This window comes from Barbus barbus (genome assembly GCF_936440315.1).
Source record: "Barbus barbus genome assembly, chromosome: 21".
NCBI lineage: Eukaryota > Metazoa > Chordata > Actinopteri > Cypriniformes > Cyprinidae > Barbus > Barbus barbus.
The window spans coordinates 15,614,821-15,632,237 of NC_136749.1; the positions used below are offsets into that span (position 1 = coordinate 15,614,821).

The 17,417-nt window shown below is 35.2% G+C and overlaps 4 protein-coding genes across 5 annotated transcripts; all 4 read left to right on the forward strand.

Annotated features, from left to right (window-relative positions):
• The first annotated feature begins 2,582 nt into the window (after positions 1-2,582).
• Positions 2,583-6,639, forward strand: LOC306886954 (apolipoprotein C-I-like). Its single transcript, XM_079444351.1, has 5 exons — positions 2,583-2,684; positions 5,136-5,305; positions 5,838-5,906; positions 6,040-6,178; positions 6,315-6,639. Exons 3-5 carry the CDS (start codon positions 5,852-5,854, stop codon positions 6,373-6,375), a joined length of 255 nt encoding a protein of 84 aa, XP_079300477.1. The 5' UTR covers positions 2,583-2,684; positions 5,136-5,305; positions 5,838-5,851; the 3' UTR covers positions 6,376-6,639.
• Positions 6,640-7,528: 889 nt separating this feature from the next.
• Positions 7,529-8,540, forward strand: LOC306886955 (uncharacterized protein). Its single transcript, XM_079444352.1, has 4 exons — positions 7,529-7,666; positions 7,772-7,814; positions 7,934-8,015; positions 8,122-8,540. The coding sequence occupies exons 2-4, from the start codon at positions 7,772-7,774 to the stop codon at positions 8,303-8,305; spliced, it is 309 nt and encodes a 102-aa protein (XP_079300478.1). The 5' UTR covers positions 7,529-7,666; the 3' UTR covers positions 8,306-8,540.
• Positions 8,541-9,816: 1,276 nt separating this feature from the next.
• apoa2 (apolipoprotein A-II) lies at positions 9,817-11,536 on the forward strand. The gene is made up of 4 exons (XM_079444684.1): positions 9,817-9,936; positions 10,191-10,227; positions 10,747-10,975; positions 11,089-11,536. The coding sequence occupies exons 2-4, from the start codon at positions 10,191-10,193 to the stop codon at positions 11,246-11,248; spliced, it is 426 nt and encodes a 141-aa protein (XP_079300810.1). The 5' UTR covers positions 9,817-9,936; the 3' UTR covers positions 11,249-11,536.
• Positions 11,537-14,600: 3,064 nt separating this feature from the next.
• On the forward strand, positions 14,601-17,067 carry apoc2 (apolipoprotein C-II). Of its 2 annotated transcripts, none has more exons than XM_079444500.1 (4): positions 14,601-14,673; positions 15,211-15,273; positions 15,436-15,592; positions 16,500-17,067. In XM_079444500.1, exons 2-4 carry the CDS (start codon positions 15,225-15,227, stop codon positions 16,594-16,596), a joined length of 303 nt encoding a protein of 100 aa, XP_079300626.1. In that variant the 5' UTR covers positions 14,601-14,673; positions 15,211-15,224; the 3' UTR covers positions 16,597-17,067. The 2 variants fall into 2 exon arrangements, with proteins under 2 accessions (XP_079300626.1, XP_079300625.1); XM_079444499.1 differs by having other exon boundaries at positions 14,655-14,673; positions 15,191-15,273.
• The last annotated feature ends 350 nt before the right edge of the window (positions 17,068-17,417 follow it).

The window sequence follows — 17,417 nt, forward strand, 5'->3', positions numbered from 1 at the left end:
GATAGTTTGTACAGTATAAAATCACTGATTAAACAGGACCCCCCCCCCCCCCCAGCCGAGTCCATATATACACTCTTAATAATAAAGGTGCTTGAAAGGTACTTCACAGCGATGCCATAGAAGAGCCGTTTTTGGTTCCATAAAGAACCATTCAGTCAAAGGTTCTTTAAAGAACCATCTCTTTGTTACCTTTTTATAATCTGAAGAACCTTCTTTTGCCACAAAGAATCTTTTGTGAAACAGAAAGGTTCTTCAGATGTTAAAGGTTCTTTATGGAACCAATTAGACAATAAGGTTCTTCTATGGCATCGTGAAGCACCTTTATTTTAAGAGTGTATGGATAAAGTCCCCATAAAACATGACCATATAAACTCAACATGTGTGTTTGTGTGTGTGTGTTGACATTGGTAAAATACTGTAAAAATTACTGTTTTTACTGACAAAGGTAAAAATCTCTGAAATGAACACTTAAATTATATCCAAAGGGACTGTTTAAAACTAATATTATGTCATTGTTGTGTACAAGCCTTCAGTCAACCTAAATTAATCACAGATTAAAACTTTATTAATTGACATATATATATATATATATATATATATATATATATATATATATATATATATATATATATATATATATATATATATATATATATATATATGTTGGATAAAACAGTGTACATGAACAAAGGACCTGTTCTCTAACCCCTCTTTCTCTGTCTTTTTTTTTCTGCTGCTTAATCTTAAGGAAGACATGTTGAGATCTGTTTCCAAATTCCATTTGCTTGCCTGCGGGACTGCTGCATGAGGAACATGCTGTGCCCCTGGTTATGTTTTTCCTTTTTAATCTTTGCTATCTTGTATTCACTCTCACATCTGGATAAGCAACACAACACACAAATGCACTGGGACTGCAAACAATGACTTGCACTTCCAAACGCTGTGAAAAATTTAGACATTTAAAACAGCAAAACTTGTTACTTGGGTAATATTATGTTTCCTTATACAGTGGAAAATCAATTGGTATAGTTCATAAAATTCTGTACCCAAAATAATGGAAAAAGAACAGGTCATCTTACAATTTACAGTGAAATATGTAATTCCCAGAATTCTTTGTGTGACAATTCACATTTTATGGCTTTTCATAAAAATAACCTAAAATGTTGCTATACCGTATTTTTTTATGCCAACTTTCTGGCAATCACAGCTGCCAGAGCCTGATCTGTCTATCAGTCTGAAGTACATCATACCAGCAGATGCCACCCTCTCTCTTTTTTGAATTTTCATAATTTAGGAAAGATTTACAGTTTCAGTCTTTGTGAAAAAGAAAGTTTCAGTTTCAGTCTTTTTTTTTAAACTTTTGTTATATACCTGATAGCAAGTTCTTAATGTTCTGTGTGCTCCAATGTCAGTATAACTAATTAAAAATAATATAAAATATATAAACACACTAATACATAAAAAAACAAATAAAATATAAAATTAACTCAAATTCTCAGCTTTGTATTTGTATATAAAAAGATATAAAGACAGTAAAAGAAAGAAAGAAAAAAAAGAAAGAAAGCAAGAAAGAAAGAAAGAAAGAAATTACATAACACTATTGAGCGTCAGTCCTGAAAACATCTGTTGTAATTTTGGTTACTCCCCCTGTTCCAAGAAGAAAGAGTCCCTTTCTTCACTAAAGACTGATGGATATCTTGGTTAGCTTGAAATACCACAACATTCAATGGTCCTTTTTAATAGCAAACTCTGTCCTCATCTGAAGCTTCAGCTTTCAATCATGCAGGTGTCTGGAAGACAAAATCCGCAAAAACTTTATACCTGAAAGCCCAGGCCTTTCCTGTTCACATTGAGATGAAAATAACTCTTTCTAGATTTCAGACACACATACTAACTTGTTTTATAAACTTTTATTTTTTCAAGTTTGTACAATTAAATGTAAATTTTTGTTTAGTTTTTGTTTTGAGGAGCTAATATTTCATGTCATTGGCAAGCAAACAAAAAAAAAAAAAAAAGAAAATCCAATATGTTCAGATGGCACAGCATGTCACTGACTAGACACGCTGATGAACCCTTCTCACATTACATAAAAGGCTATGGGCCATTGACTACGTATATGAAATTGAAAGAAAAAAAGGTGGTAAATCATGCATGCATGTATGAGAAGGAAATCTGTAAGTGGTTAGCAAGGCTTTGTCAAGAAATGTGCTACAAAGACTGTAGTTAACTGACAAAAGACACAAGCCGCCACCGCCACAGACTGTGAGTGATCAGATGTGAGCAGAGGTAACTGCAGATCACTCACTCTCGGCGGGATCCCACATAAACATGATGTCCTCGTTTGCACAGAGCTTCACTTCCCTTCTTTTGAGTCTAGACGCTTTCAACACTTTTGCATGTTTTCAGCTTTTCATTGTCAGCATTTCCTATCATGATCAAGTCTTTTAATAGAAGCACCGCAGTACAAGAAAGCATGTTATTGTGCAAAAAAAAACATTAAAAGGGCAGAGACATCTTCTTGACCTAGAAAATAAAAAAAATAAACAGGTCATTGGCCATTGCCCAGAATGAACTGCTGAGTTTGTGTGTGTGTGTGTGTGTGTCACAATCGATTCTGTGTGACAGATTTAAGATCAGTGGTGACAAGATTGTAACTCTTGGCCTTTGAGATCTTATTTCAACAGGTAAGAATTTAAATGTTGTTATAGAATCATATTAGATACTAACATATATAGTGAGTTTAATATTTCAGTGCTGTTCAAAAGTTTGTGGTCAGTAATATATATTATTGTTTTTAAAGAAGTCGTTTAAATGAAACATACAGCGAAACAGTAATAATGTAAAATATTAATACAATGAAAATGCTTTTATATTTAAAATAAAGTTTTTTGTATATATTTTACTCTTTATGGTCACTTTAAAAAAAAAATTATATACATTTTGTAATAAATAAAATTTGCAGTGTGAAAATAAATAAAAATTAACTACCTTTCCAGACATGTAGATCCCAAAAGTGAAGTGCATTAACAATAAAATTACAGCATGCAAGAGGTGATGTATTTGGATCTTTAAGCAGAGCATATGACATAAACACACATAAATACACTTTAATATATATTGCTATGAAGTAGGTTAGTGCATGAAACTGGGTCAATAAAAGGTTAAGAGATCTAATTATCTTGCTGATTTAGAATCCAAAGGTGGTTTCAATGCAGGCGATCAGCATTTACCAAACTCCTGTATCTTTGTTATGCTTGCAGACAGCAGCAGGGATGAGGCAAAGGTTGTGAAACTGAACTGATATAAACAACTTTAATTTACTCTAGTTCAAATCCAGTCTCTCTATCTCATGGTATGATGTGGCTAAAAGGTTAAAGAGCTGTGGACTAAATGAGTGTATCATTGCGTAAAAAACCCCCTCCAGTTACCCACCTCCAGATGGTGAATGGTGAGCGGATGCTTCGATAGCGTCACATGAACTCAGGTTGCACAAATTGCTGAAATGTTGGCAATTTACTTCCTCTCTTTTTTCATCTGGTATCAAGTCCTAGACACAATGAAACAATGCATTCTCTCTCAGAGGTTCCTCCAATCACTGCTTCCAGTTTGAGAAATGTTTACATAGAATAGCATAATGTGATCATTATTGACTACTTTACATAGTAATGAAACTGATATCAAAGAAACTACTCTCAACTATAATGGGAACCAACACTTTAGATCTTTTTTTTTAGACCTGGAATGACTTTACCAGTAAAGCAAAATACTCCCAATTTTAACAGTTTTGTGCAAAAAAAGGGGGGGGGGGGCAGTAGATACTGAGTTTTTCCTAGTGTATGAACGTTACTGAGACAAGATTTGGTAACACTTTAGAATACTGTTCCTTCGTTAATGAATAACTACACGGTAACAAGTGACTAATGGACTATTAACATTGTAGTAACCACCATTGCATAACAAGAAACTCTAATTAATGGTTTAGTAAGTAAAAGTGCTCAGTTGAAACTGGTAGTTCACTATTAGCTAATCAATAACTACTATTTTTTATATATATATATCCTGGAGAACTACTAAGAACTACTGTATACAGGTTCATAATTAATGTGAATTATGCATATTGTATAATTAATTCTAAAATGAAGATCATGGTAACCCACTAGTAATGACTCAAGAATGACCAAATACTTCAGAAGAAATGACTACTTATTTGGATCAGTATTCTAAAGTGAAGATCACGGTAACCCACTAGTAATGATTTAAGTGCTACCAAATCTAGCAAAATGAATTACTAACCAGAACCTTACAAAAACCTCAAGTTTACAATGACTTCAGTAATTACTAGGGAGTTATCACAATCTTCACTTTAGAATACTGATCCAAAAAAATGAGTAATTCCTTTAGAAGGATGTAGTACACCTGAATAACTACTATCCAATACTTTACAAAACCCTCAAAAGCTTACAATGATTTCAGTAATTACTAAGAAGATTTCATGATCTTCACTTTAGAATTAGTAATTCCTTCTGATGAATTTGGTAATACTTGAGTCATTATTAGTGGGTTACCATGACCTTCACTTTAGAATTAATTATATATTATGCAGTATTCATATTAATTATGAACCTGTATACAGTAGTTCTTAGGGAGGTATGAAAAAATAATATTTTTTGATTAGCTAATAGTGAACTACCACATTCAACTAAGCACTTACTAATTCATTAATCAGAGTAGTTACTAAAGTGCTAATATTGCATTACTCATGTGTTCGTGTGTAGTTATTCATTAATGATGGAACAGTATTCCAAAGTGTTACCAAAGATTTAATTAAGTCCACAGATACTGTTGTTTTGACTTTTAGGATAGTTTTGAAAATGTGTGCGTTGAGAAAAGTACGTAACTGTAAAATCCCTAATAATGAATGGACATTGTACCATCTGGGCATCAGGGGACCAGATAAAGAAAATACCCACTGTTTTGTAAAATTGTTTCATTTGTGACTGTGATTGTTGTCTCAAAGGTCACAGAATGCATACTTTTTAGGAATAATTAAACAGAATCTCTGGGAATACAGGTGTTATGGCAAACAGAGTTTACTCACCTTTAAAAGATGTTCACTATAGTCATTTGTGACCTAGCAAAACACAGAGAGAAGATCAACAGAGAGGGACAGAGGGTGATCGCAGGAGGTCTTGATAGGTCAGAGGTGGTGTTATCACACTACGTCAGCTCAGTGCCGCTATAAAGGGCCCAGCCATCTGTGGGGCATTACAATCTCAACCCAATTCTCTTGAGGACTGCCAAAAAGGTATGACAGCTTACATTTATTCCTGTTGCGATAACTTTCCAAAACTTTAAACGAAGTACGAAGTGAATCCAGCGAGCTTTATACTGAAACAACAGAATAAACGTTCGTCTTACATTCAGTCAGTAAATAGGCAGCAAATTAGCGACATCTAGGCGTCGTTGTTTGCCATCATCGGTAAATGCAGCAGCTTTTAATTATTCTTGCCAGTTATTTAAAAACATTTAATAACAGTAACTGCTTAGAAATCCTGGCAAACAAGCACAAGAACGAGCGCAAAAATGGAAATATAAAAACATGATGTGTTATAATTCGGTTTTGTGTTTATCTTGTTTATTTTTATTATTGAAACGAACGTATTCGTGTTTTAAACGCATAACTATCATATGTAATTAAACTCGCAGATAGTTTTTATGATACATAAAAAATACCAGTTAACACTCTGGATGTGACATAGGCTATTTGTTATGTAGCCATCAAATAATTTGACCCAATTATCACTGGATCTAATCGCGTTGTATTCTCTATGTTACAGGAAAGACTGCAAAGATGAAACTGTACCTGGCTGCAGCCGTGCTGATGCTTGTGCTTGCTGTACACACAGGTACAGTCTTCCCTCTGATGCTTCTACAGTGTACAAACTCAAGACCTATAAAACAACTATTCTTAGTCGTTTAATATCATATAAGTACAAATGAGATTTATACATTTACAACGTCTAAATTGCATTTAAACAGAGGCCCAGGATGAGCCTACACTGGAGCAGCATTTCACCAAGTTCCAGACCCAGGTGAAAGACATTGCAGATGACCTGACAGAGAAGACCAAGACCACCTTTGAACAGCTTGAAAAGAGCGAGTTTGCTATTAAAACCAAGTAAGATTATCATAATTAACTTTGTTTTAGTTTCATAAAAATGTATTATTAGGATGTGCATGTTGTTTTTGCACTGGTATAGAAGCTGCTGTCAGTTAGCTTTTTCTAACATGAATTGGTCTTTTTGTCTTGGCAGGAACTGGTTTAGTGAGCAGTATGAGAAGGTGAAGCAGAAGCTGTCTGAAACCTTCAATTAAAGTGAAAACCAATCACCTTATACCCTTCTTCCCTGCAATCATGCAATTGCTGTGTGATATGTGATACCACCCCCAACCCTGTTGTGCCAACTGGTGCATTTGTTACAGTTCAGTACATATCCAAAAACTGATGATCTCTTGTCATTTGTGTAATCTGTAAAATAGTTTACAATTTTGTGGAATGCTGTTAAATATTGTGGAGGAAAATGTAACATCTAAATATACATTCTGAATTTTTTCAAAAGAATAAATTTTGAAACAGAACCAATATGTTTTTGCATTATTTTCAAGATTGATTTATTTTGAAAATAAATTATTTGAATTCATATTTATTATTCGTATCAACCTACATAACTATAGTATGCTATATGAAATCATTTCATAAAATCAAGTCCGTTTTGGTAGTTTATTTCTAAAATAAATAGCAAATAAACAGCAAATATTCAGGCAAACACTTAAATGAAGACACAGCATCAACGTAAAAATTTATAAAGGATCAAACAATATACAATATGTAGACCAGTATTTAAAGTCAAATGCAAGTCATAGGTCAAAGGGCTTTTAATATCAGACCACATGCGGGTAAAGTCACTGTTTGTCCCCAGTTAATGATCAGTACATTCCCTTGATTAATAATAATCTATCCAGTTCAGCAGTCGAGTGAACCCCTTTTCCTTGAATTACATCCCACTATTGAATTTTTTGGCCTAAATGCAACAAATGTAAATTTGTTTTTCTGTTCAGTGCCTCAGTGGATCAAGGTTGAAACATTCTTGATTTGTGCTAACAGTCACAGAAAAAAAATGCAAATGGTAACAGGAATCATTCTTATATAATAAAGTAATAGAGAGAGAGAGTTGCCTTTTAAGTATAGGTGTATGTCGTTATTAATAAAGAAATACAGTCAGACCCCAACCCCACCTTCATCAAGTGGACACCCCACAAACAAAACTACTGCTAAAATATATAATTGTGATTTTTTTTCTCCCAACATTTCTTATTTAAAGTAAAAAATAATTGTTTCATAATCTCCAAATTTGGTTGTTTTTGCTCTTCATCTAAGTAAGCAGCAGTCAGTGCCTGCTCAGAAATAATGTGTGACCTGTTTCTCAGAATGTAAATTGATTCAAATACAGCTTTACTGCAGCAAGATATCATTCTTCACAGAAAACTCTGAACTGTAGACAAGCTCAAAGCAACCGTAAGCTTTACAAAAGTCTCCGAAATCCAGCTGATAGTTCATCTGAAGAAAAAAAAAACTACATTTACTTCTACTGCATTAACGCTAAAGGTACATATTTACTATATATGTTTAAGGTTTACTGTAATAATGTACATGTAAGCAATTCCAGATCTATCATCACCAAATAGTTAATTCAGTTGATTATTCTTCCAGATGTCCAGATTGATTTTCTTTGTTCTGATTATGACATTGCAAGGTCTGGCTTTATATATGCATGTATATTTTATTTATTTATATTTATGCATCTAAAAATATCAACAGAAATATCGTTGTCATGCAACATATTTCTAAATCTTTAAATCTATGGCCCCTTAGTGTGTTTGGCATCATCCAATCCATTGCCCACTCCTGCTCCAGACAATGCTGGATTTATCGGAAGAGCAAAGCAAGTGTACAGGTACAGCTAAAGATGTTCATTAACTGCTACATTCTTACATAAAATGCACCATATACATGCATATGCAAGTGTGAACATTTTATTGTACATTTTGTTCTTGTTACAGGGACACAAAGACTAAAGTTCTAAATGTTGGCAGCACAGTGGCTGAGTTTGCTGGCATGTACTATGAGGAACATCTCAAACCTGTAACTGACCCTTACATGGAGTGGGCAAAAGACCGTGCAAGTTCCCTGTGGGAGAGAATGAAAAGTAGAGTGCCCTCCTTCAGATCAACCCAAGATCAATAAGCAAAGCAATTCTTTAGGGACCAATCCAAATCCCAATTTTTCAGGATATAGATATTTTGGAATTAATACACCAAATCATACCTCCAATGTAGTCATGCCATTGTAATAATGCACAACTTAAGATAAAGTGCAATTACTTATACCCAAATGTATATGAAGATTATAAATTGATAATCCAATTATTTTTCTGTATGTTTCCTTTTAACATCAAATTAATAAACATGGACAATGTTACAAAAAAATGGATTGTGGAATCTTTGCTTGAGAAACGCATGAGTGAATGAAGTAAACAGAGAGAAAAGTTAAGGAAGAAGACAAAAGACCAAAAAAAAAAAAAAGAAGGAAAGTGAACGTATGCAATAAATAATTTAATAGAATTAATATTATGAAAAAAAGAAGAAAAAAAGGTCCACAGGTTGTAGATTAGACACGTTATGTTCCAAAGTGGAAAGTTCATTAGGGTCTGCTTCTGTCAATTTGGCATGTGGAAAGTTTTTCACAACCTTTGGACAGCCTTTGCTTAACCCTCATTAGTTTGTGTACATCGATTCTGGCACTCAAAAATGAAATGGCTGTCTGAGCACAATCAGTCAATTTAATGCTGAATAGGTTAAAAAAATGTTTTATGTTTATTTGAATGTATTCTATACTTCTGTGTATAGAAGAAATCCAGATATTAACTGTAAGCAACTAAATATTTCTTCTGAACAACATGCACTGTGAAAATTGCAAATAAATGTGATCTAATCTAATATCATTCTATTACTGGGAATAAAAAAGGTAAGTAGTTTCCATAATATGTTTGAATAATTGGTAACACTTTAGTATAGGGACCAGTTCGCACTAGTAATTAGTTGCTTATTAGCATGCCTATTATTTTTGGCTTTATGGTTTATTAGTGCTTATAAAGCACATATTCTGAATGACCATATTCTACATCCCTAATCCTACCCAATACCTAAATGACTACCTCACTATTAATAAGCAGCAAATTAGTAGTTTATTGAGGCAAAGGTTGTAGTTGGTAATGGTGAATTGGACCAGTAACAATATAAAAGCCAATTATAGAGTTTTACATAATATCACACTTTATCTTTACAGCCAAAATGGGTCCTTATACATATACATAAACATATACTATACTAAATCCTAAAAATATAAATGGTTTTACATTGTGAGATGGGGAACATTATATTTGGGGGTCTTGCTTTGAATGCACCTAGGATTCTTTGTATAAAAGTTATATACTGCTTAGCATTTTATCCTACATGCATCTTTAATGTTTTAACGGACAAAGAGAGCACATGAATATCCTCGATTAGTGGTTTCATGAGTATCCTCTCATGCCTTATTAATACACACAAAGGGGACAGTGGACTTTGAGTGGGCAAACCATGGTGTAAATGTTTGCCCTGCAGGAACAGTAGGTCCACCCGCGTGGGTGTATGTGCATACGGCAAGAGTATGTGATTGATTTTAAGTTATTGAGTGTGTGTGTGTGTGATGACGTTTGTTTGGTCAAGCGGTCAGGCAGATATAGGGATGGACGGTAGACAATATAACTGCGGACGCAGCCACTGCACTTGACTCCAGTCCTTTATTTCTCTCTACAGGAATCTCACTAGCACAAGGTAAAGTGAATCTTCACCAAGTTGCTCTTATACATGCATGCATTAACATTTAATGGCAAAACTATATTTTTTCAAATGCATAACATTATATTAAAACGGCACTAAACATGTTTCATGGCTGTTTTTGCAGTGATTGGTTGACCTCCCTTGGTTTGGGCATATTTAAAATATTATTATAAAGTACTGAGAATTGGTTGCATTCACTGACATATTCAGCAAGGATATCATGTCTACTTTTCTGTCTCCTTTCCTAGATGAAGCTGACATTTGCTCTCATTCTTGCACTCCAAGGTAAAAGCTAGTTCTTGAAATTTTGTCTCTCTTTGTTAACTGGTGCACAATTGCAAAGAAGAATAAGACATATTAGCATATTGGAACAGCAGGCCTGAGGCCTTTTCATCTCTTTTTGCTCATCAGGCAAGGTTATGAACTTGCTGGAAATTTGAGGCAGATTTAGTTGTTATGAAGTGATCAAATGAGCAGTAAAATAACAGAAGTCACCAGGCTATTTGTATTTAGTTTAGTAGGATGAACTGGGACACTTTTGCCAAAAAAGACTCTCCCATTTATCCTAAATTAATTCTAATTAAATTAAAAAGGAATGACTGACATATAAGTGGTATCTAAGCATGAACAGCGAATTACTAGACACACACACAGTCATGCAGACCTTTATCTGATCCAAACTATCCTTTTTCACATGTCTCCGTGATAAAACCAGACTACATACACACAGTAACCAGGAACTCTTCAATAAACGTGGACATGGCTCGTTTATATCATTCTCAAGGTCTTTTCTTCCTCTTGTAGTGTCAGTGTGTGTCTGGGCACAGGATTGGCCCGAACCTGACAAGGAGTTAGTGGAGAAATATGAGGGGCTGAAGGCAGTTTTCTTTAAGAGGCTCGTCAATGCTTGGGAAAAGGCCAAAGAGGCCATTCAACCAGCAATAGAGAGCTCAACAACAGGAGGAGAAGCCAAAGAATTTTTTGAAGAAATGCAGAAAAGACCAAGAGTGGAAAGCGCCATCAAAATCATTGGGTGAGGGCTGCCTCAAACTAGTCATCCTGGCCCTTACTGCATATCATTCTAACGCTGTTCATTCCAGTTATTCCGTGTGAGTAAATCTATTATGTTTTGTGTGCTTCTTCCAGCGGTCTGGCCAGCGAGCTCGAACCTATTGTGGACAAAGCTCGCATGGCTCTTCTCGGTGCTTATGGCCACTATCTGCGGCCCTACGTTGGAGAACACCTGGACAAAGCAATCACCAACATCAAGCCAGTGCTGGATAGCGTGCTGCCTCAAGAGGGTTAGAGTCTGCAGCTCGTCAACCACTGACTCCTTCAACCCAGCAAACATGTATTTTCATTGCTTCAATAATGGATCCGAATCTGAAACTCTCTGACAGCTGTGTGTCCAGCATGTCGGTGCAGATTTTGTATGTATATACTGTATCTGTGTATTTTATACCATTCTGTTCAGTGCAGGAAAAATAAATAACATCCAGTCCAGCATTAATAGAGTATGAATTATATGATTTTTGTGTGCCTCATAAAGAAACAACAAGACTAATTCTAAATAAAAACATCTGGAAAATGCAAACCCGAGTTTTGATTGTGATGAACTAAAATGTGTACTATAGCAAAACAAAAACATGGGTACATTTATGTCAACATAATGTAAGGTATTTATTTAAACGGTTTATTCCAGACCTGAAAGGTCAGTGTTTACAAGTGCATTGCACTCTTTTGTAATGACCAATGATGAGCTCCACGGTTCCTCTCTAGTCTGACACGAACACAAGAAATGCATTCTTTAATGTACGCTTTCACATAATCTGAACAAAAATGCAAATATGTTCAAGAACTGTGCAATTCGAATCAAAGAATATAATAGAAAGCCACCGTATTCTCTGCTTGTCACTGTTAACTAGTTTCATTCAGTTTTCACCTTTAGTTATTTGGATCATAGCTCATGGAAATTTAGATTCGGTCATTTCTACTGCAATGACATTTTGTAATTGTTATATAGTAGTTTAGAAGCAATAATAATTGCTTTGTTTGAAAGTGTGAATAAAACAAATACTACTACTACTAATAATAATAATAATGTAAGACAAATATTACTATTATATTTGCTCATACTTTGCGAACATGAAGGATCATTAAAACTGGGAGCATAACTTTATCCTGCATTCTACCCACATAAATGATGTTTCAAATCCAATATCTTATTGAGGAGAGGTGGTGCATATATTATTACCAATGGGAAATGATTTTCACACATGACTTTTTAAAAGTCAAAGAGACTTGTAAGTGTGCAACCTCCCAGAACACCCATGCAACCATTTAGCAACGTTAGCAAATCAAGTCATTAGATTGTTTCAAAGCAGATTCACAGTAATAAAGAGGGAAATAACGTCAATGATGCAGGCTTCATTCATGTAATGACAAATTCAAATTCTGCTGTAAAGCAGCTCTATAAAGACGTAGTGTTACTATTCAGCATTAGTTCAGTGTTTATCCAGTTCAGTTCAATTACTGCAGAGTTCATCAATTATAATGAATTGAATAATGATAATGAATGAATTTGATTAAGCTGTAAAGCAGCTCACCATACAGCTCAATTCAGCTCAAGTTTTATTCTCATATGATATTGTCAGTGCAGTCAAATCCGTAATACTACTGAATATTAAGGATCTTTTAACTCCAATTAAGCAAGCCAAACGCAACCATATAGAGCACCCTAGCAGCCTAGCGTGTCGATGTTTTTAAAGAAATAATGCCCTCAAGTGCAAGTAGGGCTCGCTGCAGCCCACAAGATCCAGGGGGCGTGGTTGGATCCACATCTAGGGGGTTGATATTGGTAGGTTTAGGGGTGGAGATGGGTGGCTTTAGGGATCAGGGGGTGGAGATGGGTAGGTTTAGGTATATGTAAAGTTGGATCTGGATCCAACCATGCCCACTGGATCTTGTGGGCTGCAGCGAGACGCTCCTCCTCAAGTGTGCAACAAGAGTGCTTTACCTACAGTGGTAATGTGGAAGTTAAAACCGAAGCTGTCAATGGTAACCACCTGCCGAGGTTCATACAAGTGACTGGGGCTTATTGTTTATAACACTCTCTCTTGTTGTCTCTCATACATACACAATAATATACAGTACAGTACATGTGTAAAACATTTTTCATTATACATATTTGTAAGATTTTCCAACCAACCAAAATCCTTCTAAGGGACACCAGTGTCACTGGATCATCACTAAAGTTCAATGAAACCTCACATGATTTGATTTCTCATTATGATATCTGTCCTGCTGCCAAAATCATTGTCACTCCCTTGTTTCTTTTTTTTAGTAAATAATCATACTCATCGACACCTTCGTATTTCCACCGAAACTAAAACTAAAACAGCTGATACCTGACCTGGACATCCTGCTTAAACTCGTAGCTGTTGTTTGCAATATAGTAACTGGTTATTAGCTGGTTGACCAAACAAAATGTTCTAAAACATTCTGTCATTAATTTCTCACCCTCATGTCATTCCAAACCCGTAAGACCTTCATTCATCTTTGGAAAAACAAATGAAGATATTTTTGATGAAATCTGAGAGCTTTCTGACCCTCCATAGAAAGCAAGGGAACTACCACGGTCAAGGTACAGAAACGTAGTAAGTCCATCTGACATCAGTGGCTCAAACGTAATTTTTACGAAGCTACGAGAATACTTTTTGTGTGCAAAGAAAAAAAAAACAATGACTTCATTCAACAGTTCTTCTCCTCCGCTTCACCCTCTGCCTCCATTATGGAGAGAATAAAGTCATTATTTTTGTTTTCTTTGCATTTTTGTCTTTGAAGAGCCAGACAGTTGTTGGTCTGGGCTATGGAAGTCAATGGGGACCATCAACTGTTTGATTACCAGCATTATTCAAAATATCTACTTTTATGTTCAACATAAGAAAAAAACTCATGCAGGTTTGGAATGACATGAGCATGAGTAAATGATGACAAAATAAAACATTTTTGGGTGAATCCCTTTAAACTATCCCTTGCTTTAAGGAACTATCCCTTCTTCATGGTACCATAGGTGCCTATAAAGAAAGAGTATTCATGTTAGTGAAGAAATTGATTTCACCAACTCAGAAACATCTTGTACAGACACAAAGAAAGATCTATACACACACACTCACACTTTTGCAAAAAATAACCTGAAGTAGCCTCAACAGGCTGACGTGTATTTGGTAAAATAGACTTAGGACTTTATTTGGAAATGTGTTGAAGTTCAATTACGCAAGACAAGAGCCTCTTAGCATTTATCTGTCTGCTGGTGGATGAGAACAGAATATAAAAGACGCTATAACAAGTGTGTAATCATAATAAGAGCTCAGATATTTTTAGATAGTTTTACATCATCTTAAATGTCAGACTGTTGATCAAAGTCAGTAAGTTTGTTTAATGTGATCAATCGGTATGTCTAGTTATGTGAAGAGCCATATCTTTTTAACAGGTAATCTAATTTTAGTCCTTTATCTTACAACAACAAGCACTAGCAAAAATCACAGCCCCACATCAACACACACACACACACACACACACACACACACACAAACTCACATTACATTTATCTGAGATGGTTGGACTTTGGCACTTGAGCTATCAAGTCAATAAATCTGTACCCATATATAAGATAGGCCAAAGAGTTTTTGCCGCTAACCTGTCTGACACACTTTCTGCAGAGGAGAAACTGTGAGTACAACCATATTTTCCTTCTTGTATTAAAGGCATTATAAAAATGTTTGGATATTATGACAGATTCTATGATTCTTGACTGTTTAGCACGTATACATACACCTGATTAATTCCTAAAATGCACATGATGTAAGTCTGTATAGATGACTGTACACGTAATATTGCTGCATTTAGTATGCTTTGTAAAAAGCTTCAATGTTATTTAAAATATAATTGATAAAATACATGCAGATTTCTTAAACATGATTTTTTTCACAACCTTTATTATATGAGCAAATGGTTACTGTCTTAGAAAAACAAAGAAAACTAATAATCGATTAAATAAACAAATATGAAATTGTTTTAATGCCACTAAAAGTGCTTCATCAGTAAAAGGATAATCGGGTATAACAGCATATACAATATGCTTTTAATACCCAATGACTTACTAAGTGACTGCATGCACTAAAAATAAAATAATGCCTCTTGTGGTCACATTCATACTCTCACACTTGTTCTGCTGTGATCTGACCAGTGCTTTACTAAATCCCTCAGAGATACCTGTCATTATGAACAAGCTACTGGTTATCACAGCTGTCATTGCTTTCCTTGCTCTGGGTACGTACAGACAGACACATTCATAAACATACTCAATTTAGATTATTATTATATCTGCTTTGCTGCTAATGAAGTAACCTAAAATGACAATGAAACATGAAAATAAAGAATGATTTTTTAAATCTCATCTCACTCCCTCAAAATTTGGTTCACCCCCTGCAGGAGCGGATAGCTTCCGTGTGCCCAGGCAAGTTGAGGAGGAGAAAGGAACCATTGCCACTGTGGTGGACACACTTAAGTCCTACTACGACCAGAGTGTTGACACTGCCGGCGGTTATGTTGAGACCATCAAGGGCTACAAGCTGAATGAGAAAGCCAAGTAAATCTAGTTTTACACATTACCCTAGTCCGTACTTACAAACACTCCCTTCTGGGCTTTTACACACAGGAACACTTGTAGTTTTCCATTACAATATATGTGCAATGATGAGATTTATCTGAAAATTTACTGACAATGTACTCACCCTCAGGCCATCCAAGATGAATGTAGAGTTAATTTATTCATTGGAAGAAATTAGGAGAAAGTTAGCATTACATCACTTGCTCTAATGGATCATCTGCAGTGAATGGGTGCTGTCAGAGTCCAAACAGCTGATAAAAACATCACAATCCACAAGTAACTGTCACGACTCCGGTCCATCAATTAATGTCTTGTGAAGTGAAAAGCTGTGTTTGTAAGAAGTAAAAATCGAGGCATTTTTAACTTCAACCCGTTGCTTCTGGTTAAAATAAGAATCAACCATCCATAATATTGCTTTCTTCAGTGAAAAAGTCATTTCATCTGAATCAGAACAGAAATATTGACAGAACAAGCACTGTTTGAGCAAAAACAGTTCTAAACAAGTATGTTGGTGAATTTTAAAATGAGAGACAACAGGAGATGGACTTTTTCACTGGAAGAAGTGTTTTTATGGATTATGGACTTTTTTGGCCAAAACAGCTTTTCACCACACAAGATGTTATTGATGGAATGGAGTAGTTTTGATTATTTATGGATTGTTTTGATGTTTTTATCAGCTGTTTGGACTCTCATTCTGACGGCACCCATTCACTGCAGAGGATCAATTGGTGAGCAAGTGATGTAATGCAAAATTTCTCCACATCTGTTCCAATGAAGAAACAAAATCATCCACATCTTTGATGACCTGAGGGTGATTAAGTGTAATTTTCATGAAACCCTAAAAATGAAGACTCACGATCCATTTTGTCTTTCCTCCCTCATCAAGGAACCTGTATGAAGACACAGTTCGCGCTGTCAGCACCTATGCCGGCATCTTCAATGACCAGATATACCATATTTTGTACCCTCAAGAAAGCTCTTAAATCACATAGTATCACACCTCAACAGAACTCCATCTCTGTCTGGTCTTGAGTTTATCACCACCCTGGAACTACAATCATGAACCCCAGAAGAAGACGGCACTGAGGAGAAAACATGACTGTTGAACTCTTGGCTCCAATGGCCTGTTACCTTTGCCCTGTTAAAAATACTGCACAAGCACATAGCACCCTGACACACATCAGTGGATAAATACAATGTGAAGTTCTGGAGTAAAATCAAATTTAATGCTCAACCACAATCTGTTTTTGGATGAAGATCAGAGACCCTTTGCTGCTGACGGTTACCTGGTGCCCTCTATCGTACGTCCAGGTTAAAACAGAATCATCGACTGTTTCATTGTAGTTTATCTGTATAGATTAAAGAAATCTTTGTATTATATCAACTTTTAGTGGTTCTATGTCCATGACCATTATCAAATTGCAATAAAACTAATTTTATTCATTTGTAGAAAATGAAGTTGTTTTGAGATATTACATAAGCGATACCAAACAAATCTAAAATATGGAAAATATAAGTACCACTAATCTAGAAGCTTAAGTGCTACAAAATATGCAAGTTTTAACTCTTCCACAAATTGGATTCATTTCCATGTTATCTGCAAATATAAGCCTTTTTAGCGGGATCAAAACGGTTATTAGCAACTGTTTACACTAGGCCTTTTGACTGAATACAAACAATCTCTCTCTCTCTCTGAGGAGGAGACTGGTTAATCAGTTAGTTAATAAATACAATTTGTCATGACTGACTATAATTGAGGAATTTCAGTTTAATGAGCTTTTTGAATGAAATGACCTTTTAGTAT

Excerpts from the sequence above, each read along its gene's own strand:
- LOC306886954 (XM_079444351.1), top strand. The coding sequence starts at position 5,852 with ATGAAACTGTACCTGGCTGCAGCCGTGCTGATGCTTGTGCTTGCTGTA. Across the intron at positions 5,907-6,039 it reads TGTGCTTGCTGTACACACAG|AGGCCCAGGATGAGCCTACA; the intron begins GTACAGTCTTCC and ends GCATTTAAACAG. Across the intron at positions 6,179-6,314 it reads GAGTTTGCTATTAAAACCAA|GAACTGGTTTAGTGAGCAGT; the intron begins GTAAGATTATCA and ends TTGTCTTGGCAG.
- LOC306886955 (XM_079444352.1), top strand. The coding sequence starts at position 7,772 with ATGTCCAGATTGATTTTCTTTGTTCTGATTATGACATTGCAAG. Across the intron at positions 7,815-7,933 it reads TCTGATTATGACATTGCAAG|TGTGTTTGGCATCATCCAAT; the intron begins GTCTGGCTTTAT and ends ATGGCCCCTTAG. Across the intron at positions 8,016-8,121 it reads AGAGCAAAGCAAGTGTACAG|GGACACAAAGACTAAAGTTC; the intron begins GTACAGCTAAAG and ends TTCTTGTTACAG.
- apoa2 (XM_079444684.1), top strand. The coding sequence starts at position 10,191 with ATGAAGCTGACATTTGCTCTCATTCTTGCACTCCAAG. Across the intron at positions 10,228-10,746 it reads TCTCATTCTTGCACTCCAAG|TGTCAGTGTGTGTCTGGGCA; the intron begins GTAAAAGCTAGT and ends TTCCTCTTGTAG. Across the intron at positions 10,976-11,088 it reads AGCGCCATCAAAATCATTGG|CGGTCTGGCCAGCGAGCTCG; the intron begins GTGAGGGCTGCC and ends TGCTTCTTCCAG.
- apoc2 (XM_079444500.1), top strand. The coding sequence starts at position 15,225 with ATGAACAAGCTACTGGTTATCACAGCTGTCATTGCTTTCCTTGCTCTG. Across the intron at positions 15,274-15,435 it reads CATTGCTTTCCTTGCTCTGG|GAGCGGATAGCTTCCGTGTG; the intron begins GTACGTACAGAC and ends CACCCCCTGCAG. Across the intron at positions 15,593-16,499 it reads AAGCTGAATGAGAAAGCCAA|GAACCTGTATGAAGACACAG; the intron begins GTAAATCTAGTT and ends TCCCTCATCAAG.